Raw genomic sequence first — 21,757 nt, 5'->3', positions numbered from 1 at the left:
AATAAAAAAAACACGTTCCGAAGATGTTGTTGCTGAGATGACCTTAGTTAGTAACTAAATTATGTTTTATATTTAAACCAAGGCCTCGAGAATGGTTATGTTATCGTAAAACTTGTGAAATGCTGGAACTAAATGCATCTAAATTCAATTTTTTAAATTTTGTTACTGTCTCTATATTTTCTTTAAATTTTAGTAAATTAGAATATTCAAATTTTTGAAAATGTAAATTTTTTAATTTAAGACTTTTAGACTTTATACCTTTTCAAATTTATAGATATAGAAATAAAATTTTGGCAAAATTTTCTATAGAAATAAAATTTTGTCAAAATTTTATAAGAAATTTAATAAGAAACTTTGTGAATATGCTAAACTTTATGACATATGAGCTTGCAATATTTAATATATTTATTTTTTTAGGTATGTTTTAGAGTAGTTTTTGAAAGAGAGAAAGTACGTATCATAAAGTGGTGTTATTTATATACATTTTTTTAAAATAAGTTTTAGTTTTATTTATTTATTTTATCCATTTGTTTTGTTTTGTTATTGTTGGTTTTGTTCTTTAAGCATTGTTGTTGTTTTTTTATTTCAGCTTAAAACCATACATTGACTAAACTACAAGAGTAGCTTAACCAACAGAGGAAAAGAATGTTTGTCAAATTTATTTGGGCAAAGCCCTATAGACTGCAAGATGGTTGGATGGACGCACGTTTCGGAATTACCACATTCCTCATCAGCATCCTCTACTTGCAGCAAAACTATCAACCAATTATCAGAATAAATTCAGGCAGTTTATTAAACCCAACAAAAACCACACTTGAACCCTCCGAAAAAAGGTTTTACATTGATAGCCGGCTTATGCCGAAATAGACTCGAAACAAACATATCTCTTTTCCTATGCCACTGTCAAATCATCGATTTGAATTCACATGGCTGGGTTTATTTTGAGCGTGCCTCCTCTTCTTTTTCCATTTGTTTTGTTTTGTTATTGTTGGTTTTGTTCTTTAAGCATTGTTGTTGTTTTTTTATTTCAGCTTAAAACCATACATTGACTAAACTACAAGAGTAGCTTAACCAACAGAGGAAAAGAATGTTTGTCAAATTTATTTGGGCAAAGCCCTATAGACTGCAAGATGGTTGGATGGACGCACGTTTCGGAATTACCACATTCCTCATCAGCATCCTCTACTTGCAGCAAAACTATCAACCAATTATCAGAATAAATTCAGGCAGTTTATTTATTTTATTTTATTTATTTATTTTTTTTTCTTTAATGTATATTTTTTTGTAATTATGCTTTTTTGTTGTATAGGTTATATGTTTTGTTTTATTTGTTTATTTATATTTTATATACTTTATGTTATATTTTGTAATATGTGTCCAAATATTTATAATTTTAATTTTATTATACATTATAATAGAGTAGTATCCTGTTGTTGTATTATTGTTAGTATATTAATGTTAGAAATAAGAGAATTGTTTTGAGTAGTATTTAAAATATTGATTTAAGTAACTGTATAAGGCCTTTGTAAGGCTTAGTTACATATGAAAATAAAATAAATTAAATTAAAATTAAAGAAATAAAATTTTGTCAAAATTTTCTATCAAAAATAAAATTTTGTCAAAATTTTCTATTGAAATAAAATTTTGTCAAAATTTTCTATAGAAATAAAATTTTGGTAAATTTTTCTATTGAAATAAAATTTTGGCAAAATTTTCTATAGAAATAAAATTTTGTCAAAATTTTCTATAGAAATAGTAGAGGATGCTGATGAGGAATGTGGTAATTCCGAAACGTGCGTCCATCCAACCATCTTGCAGTCTATAGGGCTTTGCCCAAATAAATATGACAAACATTCTTTTCCTCTGTTGGTTAAGCTACACTTGTAGTTTAGTCAATGTATGGTTTTAAGCTGCAATAAAAACAACAACGAAATAAAATTTTGTCAAAATTTTCTATAGAAATATAATTTCGTCAAAATTTTCTATAGAAATAGAATTTTGTCAAAATTTTCTAGAAATAAAATTTTGGCAAAATTTTCTATAGAAATAAAATTTTGGCAAAATTTTCTATAGAAATAAAATTTTGTCAAAATTTTCTATAGAAATAAAATTTTGTCAAAATTTTCTATAGAAATAAAATTTTGTCAAAATTTTCTATTGAAATAAAATTTTGTCAAAATTTTCTATCAAAAATAAAATTTTGTCAAAATTTTCTATTGAAATAAAATTTTGTCAAAATTTTCTATAGAAATAAAATTTTGTCAAAATTTTCTATAGAAATACAATTTTGACAAAATTTTCTATAGAAATAAAATTTTGTTAAAATTTTCTATAGAAATAAAATTTTGGTAAAATTTTCTATAGAAATAAAATTTTGTCAAAATTTTCTATAGAAATAAAATTTTGGTAAAATTTTCTATTGAAATAAAATTTTGTTAAAATTTTCTATAGAAATAAAATTTTGTCAAAATTTTCTATAGAAATAAAATTTTGTCAAAATTTTCTATTGAAATAAAATTTTGTCAAAATTTTCTATCAAAAATAAAATTTTGTCAAAATTTTCTATTGAAATAAAATTTTGTCAAAATTTTCTATAGAAATAAAATTTTGTCAAAATTTTCTATAGAAATACAATTTTGACAAAATTTTCTATAGAAATAAAATTTTGTCAAAATTTTCGATATAAATAAAATTTTGTCAAAATTTTCTATAGAAATACAATTTTGACAAAATTTTCTATAGAAATAAAATTTTGTCAAAATTTTCTATAGAAATAAAATTTTGTCAAAATTTTCTATAGAAATACAATTTTGACAAAATTTTCCATAGAAATACAATTTTGACAAAATTTTCTATAGAAATAAAATTTTGTCAAAATTTTCTATAGAAATAACATTTTGGTAAAATTTTCTATAGAAATAAAATTTTGTCAAAATTTTCTATAGAAATAAAATTTTGGTAAAATTTTATATTGAAATAAAATTTTGTCAAATTTTTCTATAGAAATAAAATTTTGGCAAAATTTTCTATAGAAATAAAATTTTGACAAAATTTTCTATAGAAATAAAATTTTGACAAAATTTTCTATAGAAATAAAATTTTGATAAAATTTTCTATAGAAATAAAATTTTGTCAAAATTTTCTATAGAAATAAAATTTTGTCAAAATTTTCTATAGAAATACAATTTTGACAAAATTGTCTATAGAAATAAAATTTTGTCAAAATTTTCTATAGAAATAAAATTTTGGTAAAATTTTCTATAGAAATAAAATTTTAACAAAATTATCTATAGAAATAAAATTTTAACAACATTTTCTATAGAATTAAAATTTGACAAAATTTTCTATAGAAATAAAATTTTGACAAAATATTCTATAGAAATAAAATTTTAACAAAATTTTCTATAGAAATAAAATTTTGACAAAATTTTCTATAGAAATAAAATGTTGACATAATTTTCTATAGAAATAAAAGTTAGACAAAATTTTCTATAGAAATAAAATTTTGACAAAATTTTCTATAGAAATAAAAGTTAGACAAAATTTTCTATAGAAGTAAAATTTTGACAAAATTTTCTATAGAAATAAAATTTTGACAAAATTTTCTATAGAAATAAAATTTTGCAAAATATGATTTGGTAAAAGTTGGTAGCTATAGCTATAAGTATTTTTCCATATTTCATATTTCTCCCTTTTTTATCGAATATAGTAACTCTTTATCTCCTATGCAATGTACATATTTGAATATACAGACGATGACATCTATCTCTATACATTGCAAAGGAGTCAACAACAAGTACAGTGAATTGAATGATAATTAAATGTTTTTTTTTTTCGTTTTTTGCTATTGTTGTTGTTGTGCCATGTTGTATGGAAATATTTGCATGTTTAAAGAATATTATCGTTATTATTGATTTTTGAAGCGAGTTGGAAGAATTGAAAATGAACTTCAAATTCAAAATGTTTCGGAAAAAAATTAAGACATTTGAAGCAACAAATAACGTACACTCAGAAAATTGAACGTCGTAACCACAAGTAAATTCCATAATATTAAGTAGTTCAAAATTTTACTCACAGTTAGTTAAATTTAACTATTGATGAACAAAATTAACTTTGTGGAAGTAAATTGAATTTACGGCCATTACGAGAAAAATGGTTAAGAACTCCCAATGAGTTCGTAAATGGACTGAAGCAAATATAATAATAGGGAATACGTATCTTCTCGAACGTACGAAGAAGTTTCCCAGCGTTACTGAACTTCCGTCCGTATAAAAGGTAAAATTTTATAAAATAAGAATAAAATCTAATAAATGATTCTAAAGGATTTGTAATACAGAAGAGTAAGTGGTTTGTACTAAATATAATATGACATGTAGAAATGGGGATCCTCCCCTTGAGGTCTCCTTGTTCCAAGTCACCAGGGCTTCTAGGAAATCCAGAACATTGATTTATTTCGTTTTTAAAAATTGTATTATTTAGTTAATTTTTTACTTCCGAACAGTTAAATTTGAACTTGACAAATGTTCAAAGAAATGACTAACCTATAGGAAAATATTGAATTTACTATGGGTACATGCTTCTTTAGCGACATACGAAGTTCAATATTAACACTGGGTAGTTAAAAATAACTCGCTAATGGGTTCACTCTTCTCTGAGTGTATATTGGTTTTTTGTTTTGTCATGAAGATTAAGTTTAAGACGATTTGGAAAATGATAGCAACCTGAATTTGGTTGTAATACATATCAGCCACCCTGTAGATATGTATATAGCCAATAAATGTCCCCCTCATTTCCAAACACCAATTGAATTTTAGATAATGATTATGGAAAAAATTTACTTGTTTTTAATTTGTAGCAATCTTAAGAGTGAGTAGACTATAAGATAATATCTGATACTAGGGGGGGCTGGTGGTGGAGACGAGGGGGCTGCTTTGGTTAAATTTATTTGCCATATGCCAACCGGCAAAAAGATGTTTTGTTGTATACCACCTCACAAATGTAAACACGTATGGTTTTGTCTTATTTTTTTGCGATATCTTTTTGAAATGTTTAAGCAAAATACCGAAAATAAAACAAAAGTGAAAATAAAGACACATACATAACTCGCATATATACCATAAACGAACTTGGCGGTAATATTATTTTTATACGAGATAACCGGCGAGTTTTTTTTTTATAAATAAAAAAATAATAAAAAAAAAGTAAAACAAAAAACAAAACAAACAAAAATGACTAAACAAGAAAATTGCATGCACTCTTCATACACACGCATATGTATGTACATTAACATTTATATGAAATGATAAAGTTAGGGTTGTGTGGGTATGCATACAATATGCATTGTGGAAAACATACAAAATCTTCATTTTTTCGAATTTCAAATGTTATCAATAAAATTTATTATCTATAAAATTCCATAAGAAAAAGAAAGAAATTCGCCATAAACAAAATTTTATTTCTGTAGAAAATTTTGTAAAAAATTTTATTTCTATAAGAAATTTTGTCAAATATTTTTTCTATAGAAAATTTCAACAAAATTTTATGTTTTTTTTTTTTTTGATATTTTCCCTTTAGCTAATACGACCTATCGCATTGCTGTAAATAAATAAAAACAATTTTAGTTACATATTTTCCGACGTTTCGTCGATGTATGCCATGTAAAAATTGTAAAAACTTTAATCTAATATAAAACATATAATTTTTGTAAGTTTTCAGAATGAATTTCATATTGTGACAATATTAACATATTTTAAATTTAATACACGCAGAGAAGGAACATGATCACCTCAAACATGTTTCAAGAGCAAAATGTTATTTTTGTACGGTGACCATGTAACATGTTCGTCACTAAAATTTTATTTTTTCGTCAAATATAACCTGCTTGCCGAAATCAGATACATGATTTCCGAGAAAATAACATGGTTGCGAAAACCATGTTACATGGCCACCACCCAAAAATAACATTTTGCTCTTAAAACATGTTTGAGGTGTTCATATTCCTTCTCTGGGTGTAGAAAATAAAAAAAACCCTTGAAAATAACGACATATATCGACGAAACGTCGGGAAATATGTAACTAAAATTGTTTTTATTTAAATCAATGCGATAGACAGTATTAGCTAAAGGAGGAATATCAAAAAAAAAAAAAAAAACAAAATAATACTATTGACCAAAACTAAACATTTTTCATTCCTTTACAAAATTTCAACAAAATTTTATTTCTATAGAAAATTTCAAAAAAAATTTTATTTCATTTTATTTATTTATAATCCAGAAGCAGTACTACAAATGACACTAAAATAACTTAACTAAAAAAATCTTAAAAAATACCCATATTATAACAAATTTTAACACGAATAGAGACAAAATGTTTAATTTGAAAAATATTGCTTGTTTCCAAAGACAAGGATAAACAAATGTGAGCCAAAACAGTTCAATTATATCAAAGCTTAAGCTGAGTACTATGCTCAGTTTTCAAGCTGAAAACCAGCTTGTTTTCACGGTTATTTTTATACCCTCCACAATAGGATGGGGGTATATATTAACTTTGTCATTCCGTTTGTAACACATCGAAAGATTGCTCTAAGACCCCATAAAGTATATATATTCTGGGTCGTGGTGAAATTCTGAGTCGATCTAAGCATGTCCGTCCGTCCGTCTGTCCGTCTGTTGAAATCACGTTAACTTCCGAACGAAACAAGCTATCGACTTGAAACTTGGCACAAGTAGTTGTTGTTGATGTAGGTCGGATGGTATTGCAAATGGGTCATATCGGTCCACTTTTACGTATAGCCCCCATATAAACGGAGCCCCAAATTTGGCTTGCCGACCCTCTAAGAGAAGCAAATTTCATCCGATCCGGCTGAAATTTGGTACATGGTGTTGGTATAAGGTATCTAACAACCATGCAAAAATTGGTCCACATCGTTCAATAATTATATATAGCCCCCATATAAACCGATCCCCCGATTTGGCTTGCCGAGCCTCTAAGGGAAGCAAATTTCATCCGATCCGGCTGAAATTCGGTATATGGTGTAAGTATATGGTCTCTAACAACCATGCACAAATTAGTCCACATCGGTCCATAATTATATATAGCCCCCATATAAACCGATCCCCAGATTTGAACTCCGCAGCCTCGTGGAAGAGCAACATTCAAAAGATTCGGTTGAAATTTGGTATATGGTGTAAGTATATGGTCTCTAACAACCATGCACAAATTGGTCCACATCGTTCCATAATTATATATAGCCCCCATATAAACCGTTCCCCAGATTTGAACTCCGCAGCCTCGTGGAAGAGCAAAATTCAAACGGTTTGGTTGAAATTTGGTATGTGGTGTTAATATATGGCCTCAAACACCCATGCAAAAATTTGTCGAAATCGGTCCATAATTATATATAGCCCCCATATAAACCGACCCACAGATTTGACCTCCGGAGCCCCTTGGAAGAGCAAAATTCATCCGATTCGGTTGAAATTTGGTACGTGATGTTAGTACATGATATTTAACAACCATGCCAAAAGTGGTCCATATCAGTCCATAATCATACACAGAAAAAAAAAAATTACGAAAATTTTTCCAATTAAAATCTTAATTGAGTTTTAAAAAATATTCAATTAAAAATTTAATTGATTCAACAAATTTTTTAATTGAAATAAAAATCAATCACACAAATTAATAGTATCAATTAAGTTTTTAATTGGATCAATTAATTTTTTAATTGATACTATCATTTCTGTGATTGAAGACATTTCAATTAAAAAATTAATTGGATCAATTAATTTCGTGATTGAATCAGAAAAATATTTTTTTTGTGTGTATATAGCCCCATATAAACCCATCCCCAGATTTGGTTTTGGAGCCACTTGGAGGAGCAAATTTCATCCGAGTCAGTTGAAATTTGGTACATTGTGCTAGTATATGGCAGTTAACAACCATGCCTAACTAGGTCCATATCGGTCTATAGTTATATATAGCCCTCAGATAAATAGATCCCCAATCACACAAAAATTGGTCTATATCAAGTTCATAATTGTATATAGCCCACATATAAGCGACCCCCATATTTCAATTCTCGCTCTCTACGTACCGTGCAAAAGTCCATATCGATTCGTAACTATTTTTAGACTTACCTATACATACCTTTTTTGTCTAATATATACCACGTATGGACTAACTCATAATTTAGAAAACGATGTTAAGAAATTTTAAGATATCACAACCCAATTAATACAATTGTGGATGACAGTCTTTCGTAGAAGTTTCTACGCAATCCATGGTGGAGGGTACATTAGATTCGGCCTGGCCGAACTTGCGGCCGTATATACTTGTTTTTAATTAATTAATTTATCAATTCCTTGGACTTTTTCAATCCATTATTTGGCAAGACTTGATCAAAATATAATCGTCTTCATAAATATACACCCAAAGAAATTTGTTAGTAGGGACAGCAGAAAGTCTGCTAAAACAGCAGAAAGTCTGCTGAAAAAGGGACAGCAGTCACTGTTTGCTGAAATAGCTAACATTTCCTGGTATTTTTTAAGCTCGATTACACTAAAACATATTTTATTTTGGCTAAAACAAATAAAAATGTCAACTTAGGAGCTATCCTAACATAATTAACACAATATTTTATGAATGGCTATAGTATTTGACCAAAAATTTGAATATTTATCGAATTGAGGCATAACAGCAAACAAAATGTTTGCTGGTCGTATTTAGGAGCTTGTAAGTATATTACAGAGCAAAATTATACCAAAAATTACTTTTAGTTCTTAAATATGCTTTGGGGAAAATTTTATAACCTAAAAATTTTATAAATTGTTGTTCATTAGGACCTGAAGTACAAAAATATAACAGCAGACATCGACTGCTGTTTTTAGCAGACTTTTTTCTATGAGTGTATATATATTTCTATAGAAATTTTTTGAAAAATTTTATTTCTATAGAAAGTTTTGTCAACATTTTATTTCTACAGAAAATTTCAACAAAATTTCATTTCTATAGAAAATTTTGTTAAAATTTTATTTCTATAGAAAATTTTGTTAAAATTTTATTTCTATAGAAAAATTTTTTAACATTTTATTTCTATAGAAATTGTATTTCTATAGAAAACTTTCGCCATTTTTTTTTTTTCTATAGAAAATTTTGTTAAAATTTTATTTCTATAGAAAATTTTGTTAAAATTTTATTTCTATTGAAAAAAATCCTTCCAACTTACAAGAACTCACGAAACTTTCATACACAGAGGGAAATATGATAAGAAAATGTCGAAATTTTCGTTAGAAACAATGCCGGCCATAAAAACTATTCTCAAAGGCCATAGTGCTAATGGAGCGGAGTAAAGTTCAACAAGTGATTATAGTTTAGTTCCACATACAGTTATTCATTCATACCTGCATAGCTGGTTTATCATATATACATACACATATTTGCTTCCTAGGCGTAATCTCCAAACACCTTTGTAATCTTGTTGCAAAAGAAATCTTTGATATAGTATCGGTGGTGGTGGCTGTTAGCTGCAGATAATATGGAGTAGTTTTATTTTCTAATCTCTTGCACTATGAACGATAAGTCTCGTTATCTTTCTTTTACCACCATAAAAACAAAATTAAGATTTAAATAAATATTATGTGAATTAATTTAGTATATTTAGTACACCAAACAATTCTAAGGATTTTAATGCATTTTTGAGAATTTTATCTCGTCTTTTAATTTCTTTAATAAATTAAAATTTTAATTCTTAGAAACGATTACGTTTACCTAGGCCAACTTACTTACTAAAAACTACACAATTATGATGAAATAATTGTCTATCTCAATCTTAGAGGGCGGAAAGGGAAAAGGGGGAAGGAATAATGAGAAAGTGCTATCGGTTTATTACAGATCTTTCATAATAATGAAGTCATTCAAGTGACAATCACCCTTAGTCACATCAATTACCAGGCCATTGCCATTGTAACAAAGAAAGCAAAAGTAAAAGACAGTTGAGTAAAAATTCCATACAATTCCAAATTGGTCATCAATACAATCAACCACCATCTGAAACTGAACATTTGCAAAAGTCGATGGATGAAAATTCTGTAAAATTGAGTGAGTAAAATTTTCTCACTCAATCAAAATGATTGATTTTTTTTTAAATCGAATCAAGTCGACTTTTGTTAATGATCAAAATCCATACTGACTAAAATCGACTAATCGAACTTTAACTTAAATATAAAAAACCTTGAGATTCTCCGTGTATACCCATAGGGTATGCCATTTGCTATCATGGTTCTACCCTACCGCAAAAAAATTTTTGATTTGCCTTTGATAAGAGACCCAGCCTTGAATGCATCCTATTTACTTTTGACCCCATAATCTGAGTTGATAAACTGCAAATTTCTTTCCAACTTTTCAGTTTTAATTTAATTTACTGCAAAAGTACTATTAACTTAAATTGCTACTTCTGTTAACAATATTCACGAATATAAACCAAGAATATGTACATCCCTAGTGTTCGAAAAAAAACATGGATAATTTAATCACAAACATTTACCATTACCATTAATTTCTAGTCTATAGCTAAGGCAAATATGTTTTATTTTTTTATTTTTTTTTTGTTTATGAACTTTTTGCACCTGTTATCTTGTGCATAATCACAGAATTCATTATGGCTATTCATTAACATATATGAGTTCTTTATTTTGCATTATTTCAATTTTTGTTTTTTTTCTCTCTATTTTTATGGAATTACGGATGGTATGAAAATGTTTAACAATCATAAGGTGTTATGTTAAAAAATGTGTTATTTAATTTAAATAAATTTAATTTAATTCAATTTAATTTAATTCAATTTAATTTAAATTAAACTAATTTTAAATAAATTACATCAACTTTAAATATATATTAGAGACATATATTCAATTAAATTAAATTGAAGTTAAATTAATAAAAATAAAGTAATTTAATGCAATATAGTTTAATTTACTTTAAATTAAATTAAATTAAATTTATTTAATATTAGAAACAAATATTCAGTAAGTTTAAATTGCATTAAATTAAATTGAGTTCAAATTAGTTTGATTTAATTTATTTGAATTTATTAAATTTGTATTTATTATAGTTTTTTTTTTTATATTTATTATTACTTTACATTTGTATACCCTCCACCATAGGATGGGGCGTAAATTAACTTTGTCATTCCGTTTGTAACACATCGAAATATTGCTCTAAGACCCCATAAAGTATATATATTCTGGGTCGTGGTGAAATTCTGAGTCGATTTGATCATGTCCGTCCGTCCGTCCGTCCGTCTGTTCAAATCACGCAAACTTCCGAACGAAACAAGCTATCGACTTGAAACTTGGCATAAGTAGTTGTTATTGATGTAGGTCGGATGGTATTGCAAATGGGCCATATCGGACCACTGTTACGTATAGCCCCCATATAAACCGACCCCCAGATTTGGCTTGCAGAGCCTCTTGGAGGTGCAAAATTCATCCGATCCGCTTGAAATTTGGTATGTGATGTTAGTATATAGTCTGTAACAATCATGCAAAAATTGGTCCATATCGGTCCATAAATATATATAGCCCCCATATAAACCGATCCCCAGATTTCACCTCCGGAACCTCTTGGAGAAAAATTCATTCGATTCGGTTGAAATTTGGTATGTGGTGATAGTATATGGTCTATAACAACCATGCAAAAATTGGACTATATCGCTCCATAATTACATATAGCCCTCATATAAACCGATCCCCAGATTTGACCTCCGGAGCCTCTTAGAGGAGCAAATATTATCCGATCCGGTTGAAATTTGGTACGTGGTGTTAGAATGTGGTATCTAACAACCATGCAAATTTGACCTCTGGAACCTCTTGGAGGAGCAAAATTCATTCGATCCGGTTGAAATTTGGTACGTGGTGTTAGTATGTGGTATCTAACAACCATGCAAAAATTGGTCCATATCGGTCCATAATTATATATAGCCCCCATATAAATCGATCCCCAGATTTGACTTCCGGAACCTCTTGGAGGAGCAAAATTCATTCGATTCGGTTGAAATTTGGTATGTGGTGATAGTATATGGTCTATAACAACCATGCAAAAATTGGACCATATCGCTCCATAATTACATATAGCCCTCATATAAACCGATCCCCAGATTTGACCTCCGGAGCCTCTTAGAGCAAATATTATCCGATCCGGTTGAAATTTGGTACGTGGTGTTAGTATATGGCCGCTAACAGCCATGCAAAAATTGGTCCATATCGGTCCATAATTATATATAGCCCCCATATAAATCGATCCCCAGATTTCACCTCCGGATCCTCTTGGAGGAGAAAAATTCATTCGATTCGGTTGAAATTTGGTATGTGGTGATAGTATATGGTCTATAACAACCATGCAAAAATTGGACCATATCGCTCCATAATTACATATAGCCCTCATATAAACCGATCCCCAGATTTGACCTCCGGAGCCTCTTAGAGGAGCAAATATTATCCGATCCGGTTGAAATTTGGTACGTGGTGTTAGTATATGGCCGCTAACAGCCATGCAAAAATTGGTCCATATCGGTCCATAATTATATATAGCCCCCATATAAATCGATCCCCACATTTGACGTCCGGAACCTCTTGGAAGAGCAAATATTATCCGATCCGGTTGAAATTTGGTACGTGGTGTTAGTATGTGGTATCTAACAACCATGCAAGAATTAGCCCATATCGGTCCATAATTATATATAGCCCCCATATAAATCGATCCCCAGATTTGACCTCCGGAACCTCTTGGAGGAGCAAAATTCATTCGATTCGGTTGAAATTTGGTACATTAGGTTAGGTTAGGTTAGGTTAGGTGGCAGCCTGATGTATCAGGCTCACTTAGACTATTCAGTCCATTGTGATACCACATTGGTGAACTTCTGTCTTATCACTGAGTGCTGCCCGATTCCATGTTAAGCTCAATGACAAGGGACCTCCTTATTGGTACATTGCGCTAGTATATGGCCACTAACAGCTATGCAAAAATTGGTCCATATCGGTCTATAGTTATATATAGCCAATGGCCAATCACACAAAAATTGGTCCATATCGCCAAAAATAATCTACCAAAATTTTATTCCTATAGATAATTTTGTCAAAATTTTATTACTATAGAAAGTTTTGTCAAAATTTTATTTCTATAGAAAATTTTGTCAAAATTTTATTTCTATAGATAATTTTGTCAAAATTTTATTTCTAAAGAAAATTTTGTCAAAATTTTATTTCTATAGATAATTTTGTCAAAAATTTTATTTCTATAGAAAATTTTGTTATGTTTAATATATCCCCCGTATGGACTAACTTACAATTTAGAAGACGGTGTTAAGGATTATTTAAGATACCTTTCCATCAGCAAGTGTTACCGCAACCCAAGTAATTCGATTGTGGATGACAGTCTTTAGTAGAAGTTTCTTCTTCTTTCGCAATCCATGGTGGAGGGTACATAAGATTCGGCCTGGCCGAACTTACGGCCGTATATATTTGTTATATTTATTTTATTTTATTTTATTTTGAAATTGTATTTTTTCATCAAATGTGACTCAAACTAATTTAATACGATTTAATTAACCTGCTTCAACTCAATTCAATTTCTTCATTTGCATATTGTGTTATTACAACTTAATTTATTTTGTTTTTAAATTGTATTTAGTTTAATGTATTCAATTAATTTGAATTTAAAATAAAATAATTTAGTTTATTCTGTATTTTATTAAACTTAATTTAAATCGATTTTTCAATAACCTTTACTTCAATTTTTATTAAATAAGTCAATTTAATTTTTAATTTATTTATTTTATTCCGATAAAAATTTATTTATTTTTTATTTATTAAACAGATCATAAAATTATTATTTTTTTTTAATTTAATTTTCTAATTTTTTTCATTTAAATTTAAATTAAAACATTAAAATAAAATATTGTTGGAATTTTTTAAATGACCAATGTATTGGTTATGGGCAAAAAGTCCATGCAAAAACTTCAAATATTAAAATAACATAGTTTAGTTCAATTTGTTTATTTTATGTTATTGAACTTAATTTAAATTTATTTAAATTAAAAAAACAAAAAACAATTTTATTGAACTAATTCATATAAATATAATTCGAATTTAAAAAAAAAAATATTCAATTAAAAATGTATGTAATTATTTTTTTAATTAAAAAAACAATCATATAAGTATAATTATAATTATATCAATTAAATATTCCGTTAGACCATTTCACTTTTTTATTGGTGATTCTAACTGGTTTTATATATATTATATTATATATATATTATATTATATATATATATTATATTATATATTATTTCTGTGATAGAAAAAAATTAAAAATTAATTACATCAATTAATTTCGTGATTGATAAAAAAATATTTTTTTCTTTGTACTGTCTGGCTTTATGGATACGACATATTTCGTTTATAATCGATCCAAGTATGTAGCCAATATGAATATTAAATATTGGCTTTCGAAACTTAAAAGTTTTTCGAAACTTAAAAGTAACGACGAATTAAATAAAATGAAAAAAAAAAACACTACATTTGTAAGGTTCACATATTTCCATAGCAAAAAAAATATTCGCAAATACCATAGATTTACGAATGCCAAAATACGTTTTGCTAATGCATGATTTTAGTACTAAATAAGACTAAACAATAAAGCCAAAAATAATCATTTCAAACATTTTTAAAGAATTTTAATAAAGAATTTTCAAAGAATTTGAATAATTTTCAAATTTCAACCAGATGTGTGGAGAGTTTCAAAGTCATATGTATGGCATTGTAATATGAAACGTGTTTAAAACTTAAATTTAAACACACAGATCTTTTGATAAAAATTAAAAACAAAAATAAATAATCCACTCAAAAGCCATGTAAAATTTATGGACTTAATGGTTCAACAAATTTCGGTTCAAAAACTTCGATTTTTCTATTTTTATTTTTTTTGATTCGATTAGTCAATTTTAGGATCAGGAATCAACAATTTGAAGATTCCAAAAAGTCTACTTTGGTATTCCAAAAGCGATAAGGGTTGGGTTTTTATCGATCGAGACCGGCATATGACAAGAGTCGGTCTTGTTAGATGCGTAAATGCATCCCTAACCTCCAAAAGGCGAAAAAATAATTTTATATTTGTATTTCCTTTGCATGGCGATATTGCCCGCTTTACCCTCATTTTAGCTGCCAAAATTATTTAACATGAACGGGAAATGATGCAATTGACCATATTTTATATGATAAAGCTAATTTTATAAATGCAATAAACCTTAACGTGTTCATAAAAGATAACACTTGCAAATTACAGTTGATAAAAATTTAGTCAGGGGCAAAATCAAATTTAATTCAGTTGCCAAAATTTCCATTTCATATTTTTGAAATAAATACAAAGTGTTTAAAATAATTTGAATTCAAATTGCTTTCAAGCCTTTTGGTATGAGGTTTTGTTGAATTCAAACAAATTCTCAAACGCTAGTTTGCCTAAACAACACGTTCTCACGTATTCAAAACTTTGAACATATTTTCACATAATCGATAGTCGTTACGTCCCATTACATGAGTAAAACGCACTTTTCATTCGATCAAGTAAATTGTTTCTACAGAAAACGTGTGAACTCGAATTTCTATTAATTCGTCAAAATTTCATATTATCGAAATACTAATAAAGCTTTTGAATTCAAATCGTTTTCTAACATTATATAATTAGGGCATGTTGAATTCCCAAAATTTTCAAATGCTAGTGTTAGTAAGCACGTACTCACGTATTCAAAACTTTGAACATATTTTGAAATAGTCGTAAGCATTACGTCCCTAGACATCGTCACTTATGCACTTTTATGAGTTCAAGCTAATTTTTTTTTCTACCGAAAGGTATGTGAATTCTATTTTATAATTTCGAAATAAATACAAATCCTATTAGTTCAAATCGATTTCCAGCCTTACATAATGACGTCATGTTGAATTTCCAAAATTTTCAAATGCACGTATTCAACGTTTTGAATATATATATATATTACATAATTGTTAGAGGTTATACCCCATTACATGAGTGAATCCTACGGATTTTTTTGGTGTCAAGCTAACTTGTACCGAAATGTATGTGGACTAGAAACTTTATGAATTCTCCAAATTTCTATTTCAAAGTTTCGAAATACATATGTAATAACAAAGCCTTAGAAATCATTTGAATTCAAATCATTTTCCAGCCTTGCATAATAAGGATTTGTTATTTCTTCCTTTGTATTAATAACGACACGAAGTCACGTATTCAAAACGTTAAACATATTTTCACATAGTCTCGTTATTCGTTGTACCCAATTCCATACGCACTTTTTATTGTATTTTGAATATTCTTCTACCGAAATGGATGTGAACGGACGAACAATTCAACAGTCGAATTGGCCTTTTATAATATTTTCTAAGAAGAAAGTTTTATAGTAGCAGACAATAATTTCTGCTTCAAATTTGCGAAATAAATACTAAGCTTTTAAAATCATTTCAATTCATATCAGTTTCCAGCCTTACATAATGAGGCTTTGTTGAATTCCAAACATTTTCAAAGCTCAGTTACAACAACTTCTCCTTACGACACGAACTCACGTATTTAAATTGTTTAGCATATTTGCACATAGTCGTTCGTTTACATTACACACACACTTTTATCTTCTGAAAAGTCTAAATAGACAATTGAATCCAAATTATCCTCATTTGTTCTCTATAAACTTTTTGTAGTGATTTTTTCCTATAAATCCGTCAAGTCCATTCAAAATCGCCTACCGATAATCGCCATAATTGCGTTTAGCCATTTAAACGATACCATTGCAAAGACAATAAAAACAATCCCGAACTTGCCGCTATACAGTGGAGAAAGGGGTAATAGGGTAAAAAAAAAACTTTACCCTCTGCTAAAACTTAACTGTTGAGTTGGTGCGGTGTAGATAGCGGGAGATGCATTGTTGTTGCGCGATTATTTTGCAAGAAAAATAACTGCCTATTATTCCCATTAACAATGTGAGAAATTTTTAAGAGGTGATGCCGATCAACTTCATCTTGATGGGAGGGTACAAAAGACCGGTCAAGTTGTTTTTTGTACTTGTCATTTTGTTATTAAAAATAAAGCACACACTTTTACTTATTTTACATTAAAAATTGAGTTCTCATATCTCACACGTAGAGAGAGGGAGAATTAATGAAACCAAATGAACTACAGTGAAACTTCTTAAAAGTGGACACCAACAGTCGCTTAAATTTTGTCCACATTTGGGATGTGTATGCTTTTCAGAGTGTCCAAGTTTGAGAGGTTTCACTGTAAAACAGCAGGCAAGATTGCCGTATGAATAAATACAAGATTTCGCAGCAAAAAAGAAACAAAATAAAATTAAGTACTCACGCTCAAGGAGTTTTTGTAGTCAACCAATTGGTTGGTGGCACTATCACGAGACATGTTTGATTTTTCTTGTTGTTTTCTGTTTGATACAAATAAAAGAAATTATCACGTAAATTAGTTTAACAAAATAACCAAAAAACAAACGACAATAAAAGATGGCACTGAACACTCTAGATTTGGACTACGTACCCAATGAGAGCACACAAAATAATAAAATCGTGGAATTTGGGTTGTTCGGCCTTTTATATAGTGAATCGGAAATCGATTTCTATCAAATTAACGATTATTGACACATTAATAATCGATTATTGTTATATCCGATTATTTAACACAATGATTCGATTTAGGGAAATTTTTATAATATGGCATTGCTAGATAGGCTAAAGCTTTGACAACAACCTAATCAAATATACCTATGAAATATAGATGGCGCTAGAGTAATATTACACAAACACTAGAGTGAAGTTTAAAAGCATAAACGATATCTCATTGAAAATATACATTTTTGGTGCTAAATATTATAATAGTGAAATTGTTTAAATACTAAAATTAACTTACTTAATGTAAATTTGTTGTAATATAATCCAGTCCAATAAATATAAGCATTTGGGAAATGCTTATATTCAAAACGATTTCAAGCCATTTTTCAAAGGATTAGACAAATTGAAAAATGGCTAAGAAAATCGCGTTCTAAACAAATAAAAAACAAATTACTACTTTCACATTAAGCACGAAATCTCAATTTTTGTGCCAAAATCTCTTTATAAATCTCAGTTGCTTCCCTGCCAGCATTTCAAAGTTCCATTTCATCCTCATCGCTACCACAGACTCGTAAGTGACACTGCAACAATCGCAAACTGTGATGGGGTATGAAAAAGTATGAAATGTACATGAAAATATTTTGCCATCACTATTGTTACAAGAGCCATTTTATATTTTGTGAAACACCAAGCGCAACTAGCTTTTTATAATGTATTTAAATAAACTCGAAAATGAAGTGCTGAAAACTTAGTTATTTCGATTAAAATTGTACAATTTTTGACTTTCCAAATGGAATAAAGTGATTGTTTTTCAGATATTTTACAGACACTTCCCAATAAACACAGGATGAGCGTTTTTCAAATGCAACACCTCTTCAGTTTGAGGGTAAATATCATTTTCAACATAAATTCAACTTGACTTGAAAAAGCTCATCTTCAATTCATCTTCAAATTGTTTGCGAATTACAACCAATTTGGCAAAATGTTGACGAAAACTTTGAAAATGTGTTGAAGATAATTGGAGAAAACTTTGACAAAACACTACCCTGAAATGCAACGAAAAAACCACATGGTTTTCAATACTACTTTTGACAACAAAGTTCGTGGAAGAAATACAAAAATGTGGAAATTTTTTAATAATCAATTGAAATTGCTTATAATAATTGGTAAGTAAAACTAAAACACGAAATTAAAACTTTAAGGAAGTCACTAAACTCAAATCTCTTTGCAGACAACTAAAATATTTGGATGCTGATTCTTGGACACATTAAGAGGCTGGCCGATGAAAAATGGTAGTGGCTTATCGAGAAGAGAAAGTTTCCATAAATCAAAGTGCAACCAAAAAAACTTGGTATTTATGCTTTTCTATATCAACAACTACTGGATGATAATTCGAAATTCACAAAATAACAAATTAAACCGATGATGCGATATAAATTAAACTATCGATGTGATATAGTTTAATTTATATCGCATCATCGGTTTAATTTGTTATTTTGTGAATTGAAATTGCTGGAAATTTATTCCAATTATCTGGACATCAAGTTCCTGAAAATTGCCAGTATTTTAATAACAACAATTTTGTAACACCAACGTTCTTGAGGAAATCACGAAGTACGTGGTCAGTTGGAAGAAATACAAATTGGTAAGTCAAAATAAAAAGTGAAATGAAAACATAATGGAAATCACAAAACTCGATTGTTTTGCAGAAAACTAAAATCATTGAATGGTATATTCTTGGAAGATGTTGGCCGATGAAAAACCGATGAAGGAAACAACAAAGAAAAGTTTTCAGAAAACTTACAAAGTGCAACCAATTAAAACAAAGTGCAACAATTCCTATATCAAGAACTTCTGGATGAAAATGTGCATCATCGGTTTAATTTGTTATTTTGTGAATTGAAATTGCTGGAAATTTATTCCAATTATCTGGTCATCAAGTTCCTGAAAATTGCCAGTATTTTAATAACAATTTTGTAACACCAACGTTCTTGAGGAAATCACGAAGTACGTGGTCAGTTGGAAGAAATACAAATTGGTAAGTCAAAATAAAAAGTGAAATGAAAACATAATGGAAATCACAAAACTCGATTGTTTTGCAGAAAACTAAAATCATTGAATGGTATATTCTTGGAAGATGTTGGCCGATGAAAAACCGATGAAGGAAACAACAAAGAAAAGTTTTCAGAAAACTTACAAAGTGCAATCAATTAAACCAAAGTGCAACAATTCCTATATCAAGAACTTCTGGATGAAAATGTGCATTACATCAATTTACATCCCGTCATCAATTTCATATTTTGTGATTTCCTCTTGCTGGAATCTATTTTAACACACAAGCCAGCAAGTTCCTCGATAGTAATTATTTCAAATTGCCAGCATATTAATGACACCAACATTATGGAGGAAATGGAATTATACATGTAAAAATGTTTAAGATATTTAAAGTTGTATTCATAGTTTTATTTATTAATACGTTTAATAAGATAATTACATTTTGATTGGTATTATATTATTATTTTTATATATTATTAATGTTATTTTTAAGATTATTATATTTGTTAACGAAAAAAATAATAAAATTTACAAAATCCCTAGAAATTTAGTATTGACTTTCAGTTAGAACTAGGATTGACTTTCATACAAATTGTGGTTTGAAAGTATTCGCAATAATGGTAATTTTTTATTTTTCTCACATTGAAAACTGTTTGAGAAATTATTGAGTAGCGATGCATTTCAATTTGAGGATTACAATTGAGAAATTATTGCTATTGTGTTGAATTTTACTGTTGAGGGTAATGTCTGTTTTTTGTTGAGAACGCGATTTTCTCAACAATTTCTCAACTTGAATATTACCCTAATCCTTTGAAAAAATGTTTGAAAAATTATTGAATTTTAGTATTTTTCAAACGTTTGTGTTTATTGGGTTGCTGATATACGTGGCAACATGTAACTTGCCACTTTTAAATCAACATTTTCTATTATTAATGAAAAAAAAAATATGTTAAATGTGTTGCGATAGTGGTATAAATGTTATATTTATAAGAATTTATAAATGTTTAATTAAATTAATAAACATCTAAACAATTGTGTTTTACTTGACCACAATGATTCTTTTATAACTATCTTAAAATGCACTTTTTCTGATTGTTTGAAGGGGCTCTTATTGGCGTCGTTCTAAATTTATTAAAAAAGGCATCTAATAATTGCACTCATGCGATATTTTTTTGTAGTAACTTGGCGTGGTACAACTTCTCAATAGTGACGGCGCTTTTCCGACGAGTTTTGAATGTCGTATACGATTGTTTTCGACGTGGTAGGAATTCTCAGAAGTGTCGTGAAATTAAAAAAATGTTGGCAAGGGTGTATCACAAAATATAATGCGCTTTACAGACTATTAGTTATTCCGGACGGAATGTCGGTGTTTGTAAAGAATCTTACAGTGTGTCGGATCGATACGACTTGTCGGCGATGACTAAATAATCGGTAAATGTGTTATCGATCCCATAAACATGCAGCAGTATCGATTATGCCTTCGGACTTAACTTATAATGTGCACAATGTATGGGATATGTTCGACACAAGTACTGTCGTCCGGAATAACTGATAATCTGTAAAGCGCATAAAATGGCTCTTGTAGCAATAGTGATGGCAAAATACTTTCATGTACATTTCATACTTTTTCATACCCCATCACAGTTTGCGATTGTTGCAGTGTCACTTACGAGTCTGTGGTAGCGATGAAATGGAACTTTGAAATGCTGGCAGGGTAGCGTTGCATTTAAATTTGAGGAAATTATTGCTAATGTGTTGAATTTTACTGTTGGGGGTAATGTCAGTTTTTTGTTAAAGGCCGGTATGCACCTCTAGCGAAATTTTCGGTAGCAAAAATTTATTTAAGTCTACAACAAAAAAACAGGGCTGTGTAAACAAATTTTAAACCAGCTAATCGCTTTTAAAAATTGTTAATATATGTTCCAAATATTCCTCAAATAAATTGTTTATTATTTACAGACCTTTTAAAACTTTTACGCACTCAATGATTGTAATTAATTAAATGTTTGCTGCCAAAATATGCTTTT

General features: G+C 28.8%; 1 protein-coding gene and 1 long non-coding RNA gene across 2 annotated transcripts in view; one reads left to right on the top strand and one right to left on the bottom strand.

The window, feature by feature from the left end:
* The window catches only part of Cat (Catalase), a 29,180-nt gene extending 11,528 nt beyond the window's left edge, over positions 1 to 17,652 (bottom strand). Inside the window, exons 1-2 of the mRNA XM_075303278.1 lie at positions 17,605 to 17,652; positions 17,419 to 17,494 (exon numbers count right to left, since the gene is read on the bottom strand). Of these exons, the coding sequence (XP_075159393.1) occupies positions 17,419 to 17,472 (54 nt within the window). The 5' untranslated portion in view covers positions 17,473 to 17,494; positions 17,605 to 17,652. The remainder of the gene's footprint in view (positions 1 to 17,418; positions 17,495 to 17,604) is intronic.
* Positions 17,653 to 18,506: 854 nt separating this feature from the next.
* LOC142236479 (uncharacterized) lies at positions 18,507 to 20,276 on the top strand. The gene is made up of 4 exons (XR_012722052.1): positions 18,507 to 18,841; positions 18,907 to 19,320; positions 19,385 to 19,713; positions 19,778 to 20,276. It is a non-coding gene; the product is annotated as an uncharacterized LOC142236479 (long non-coding RNA).
* The last annotated feature ends 1,481 nt before the right edge of the window (positions 20,277 to 21,757 follow it).

This window comes from Haematobia irritans, chromosome 4 (genome assembly GCF_050003625.1).
Source record: "Haematobia irritans isolate KBUSLIRL chromosome 4, ASM5000362v1, whole genome shotgun sequence".
NCBI lineage: Eukaryota > Metazoa > Arthropoda > Insecta > Diptera > Muscidae > Haematobia > Haematobia irritans.
This window is presented reverse-complemented; position numbering and strand designations above follow the sequence as displayed.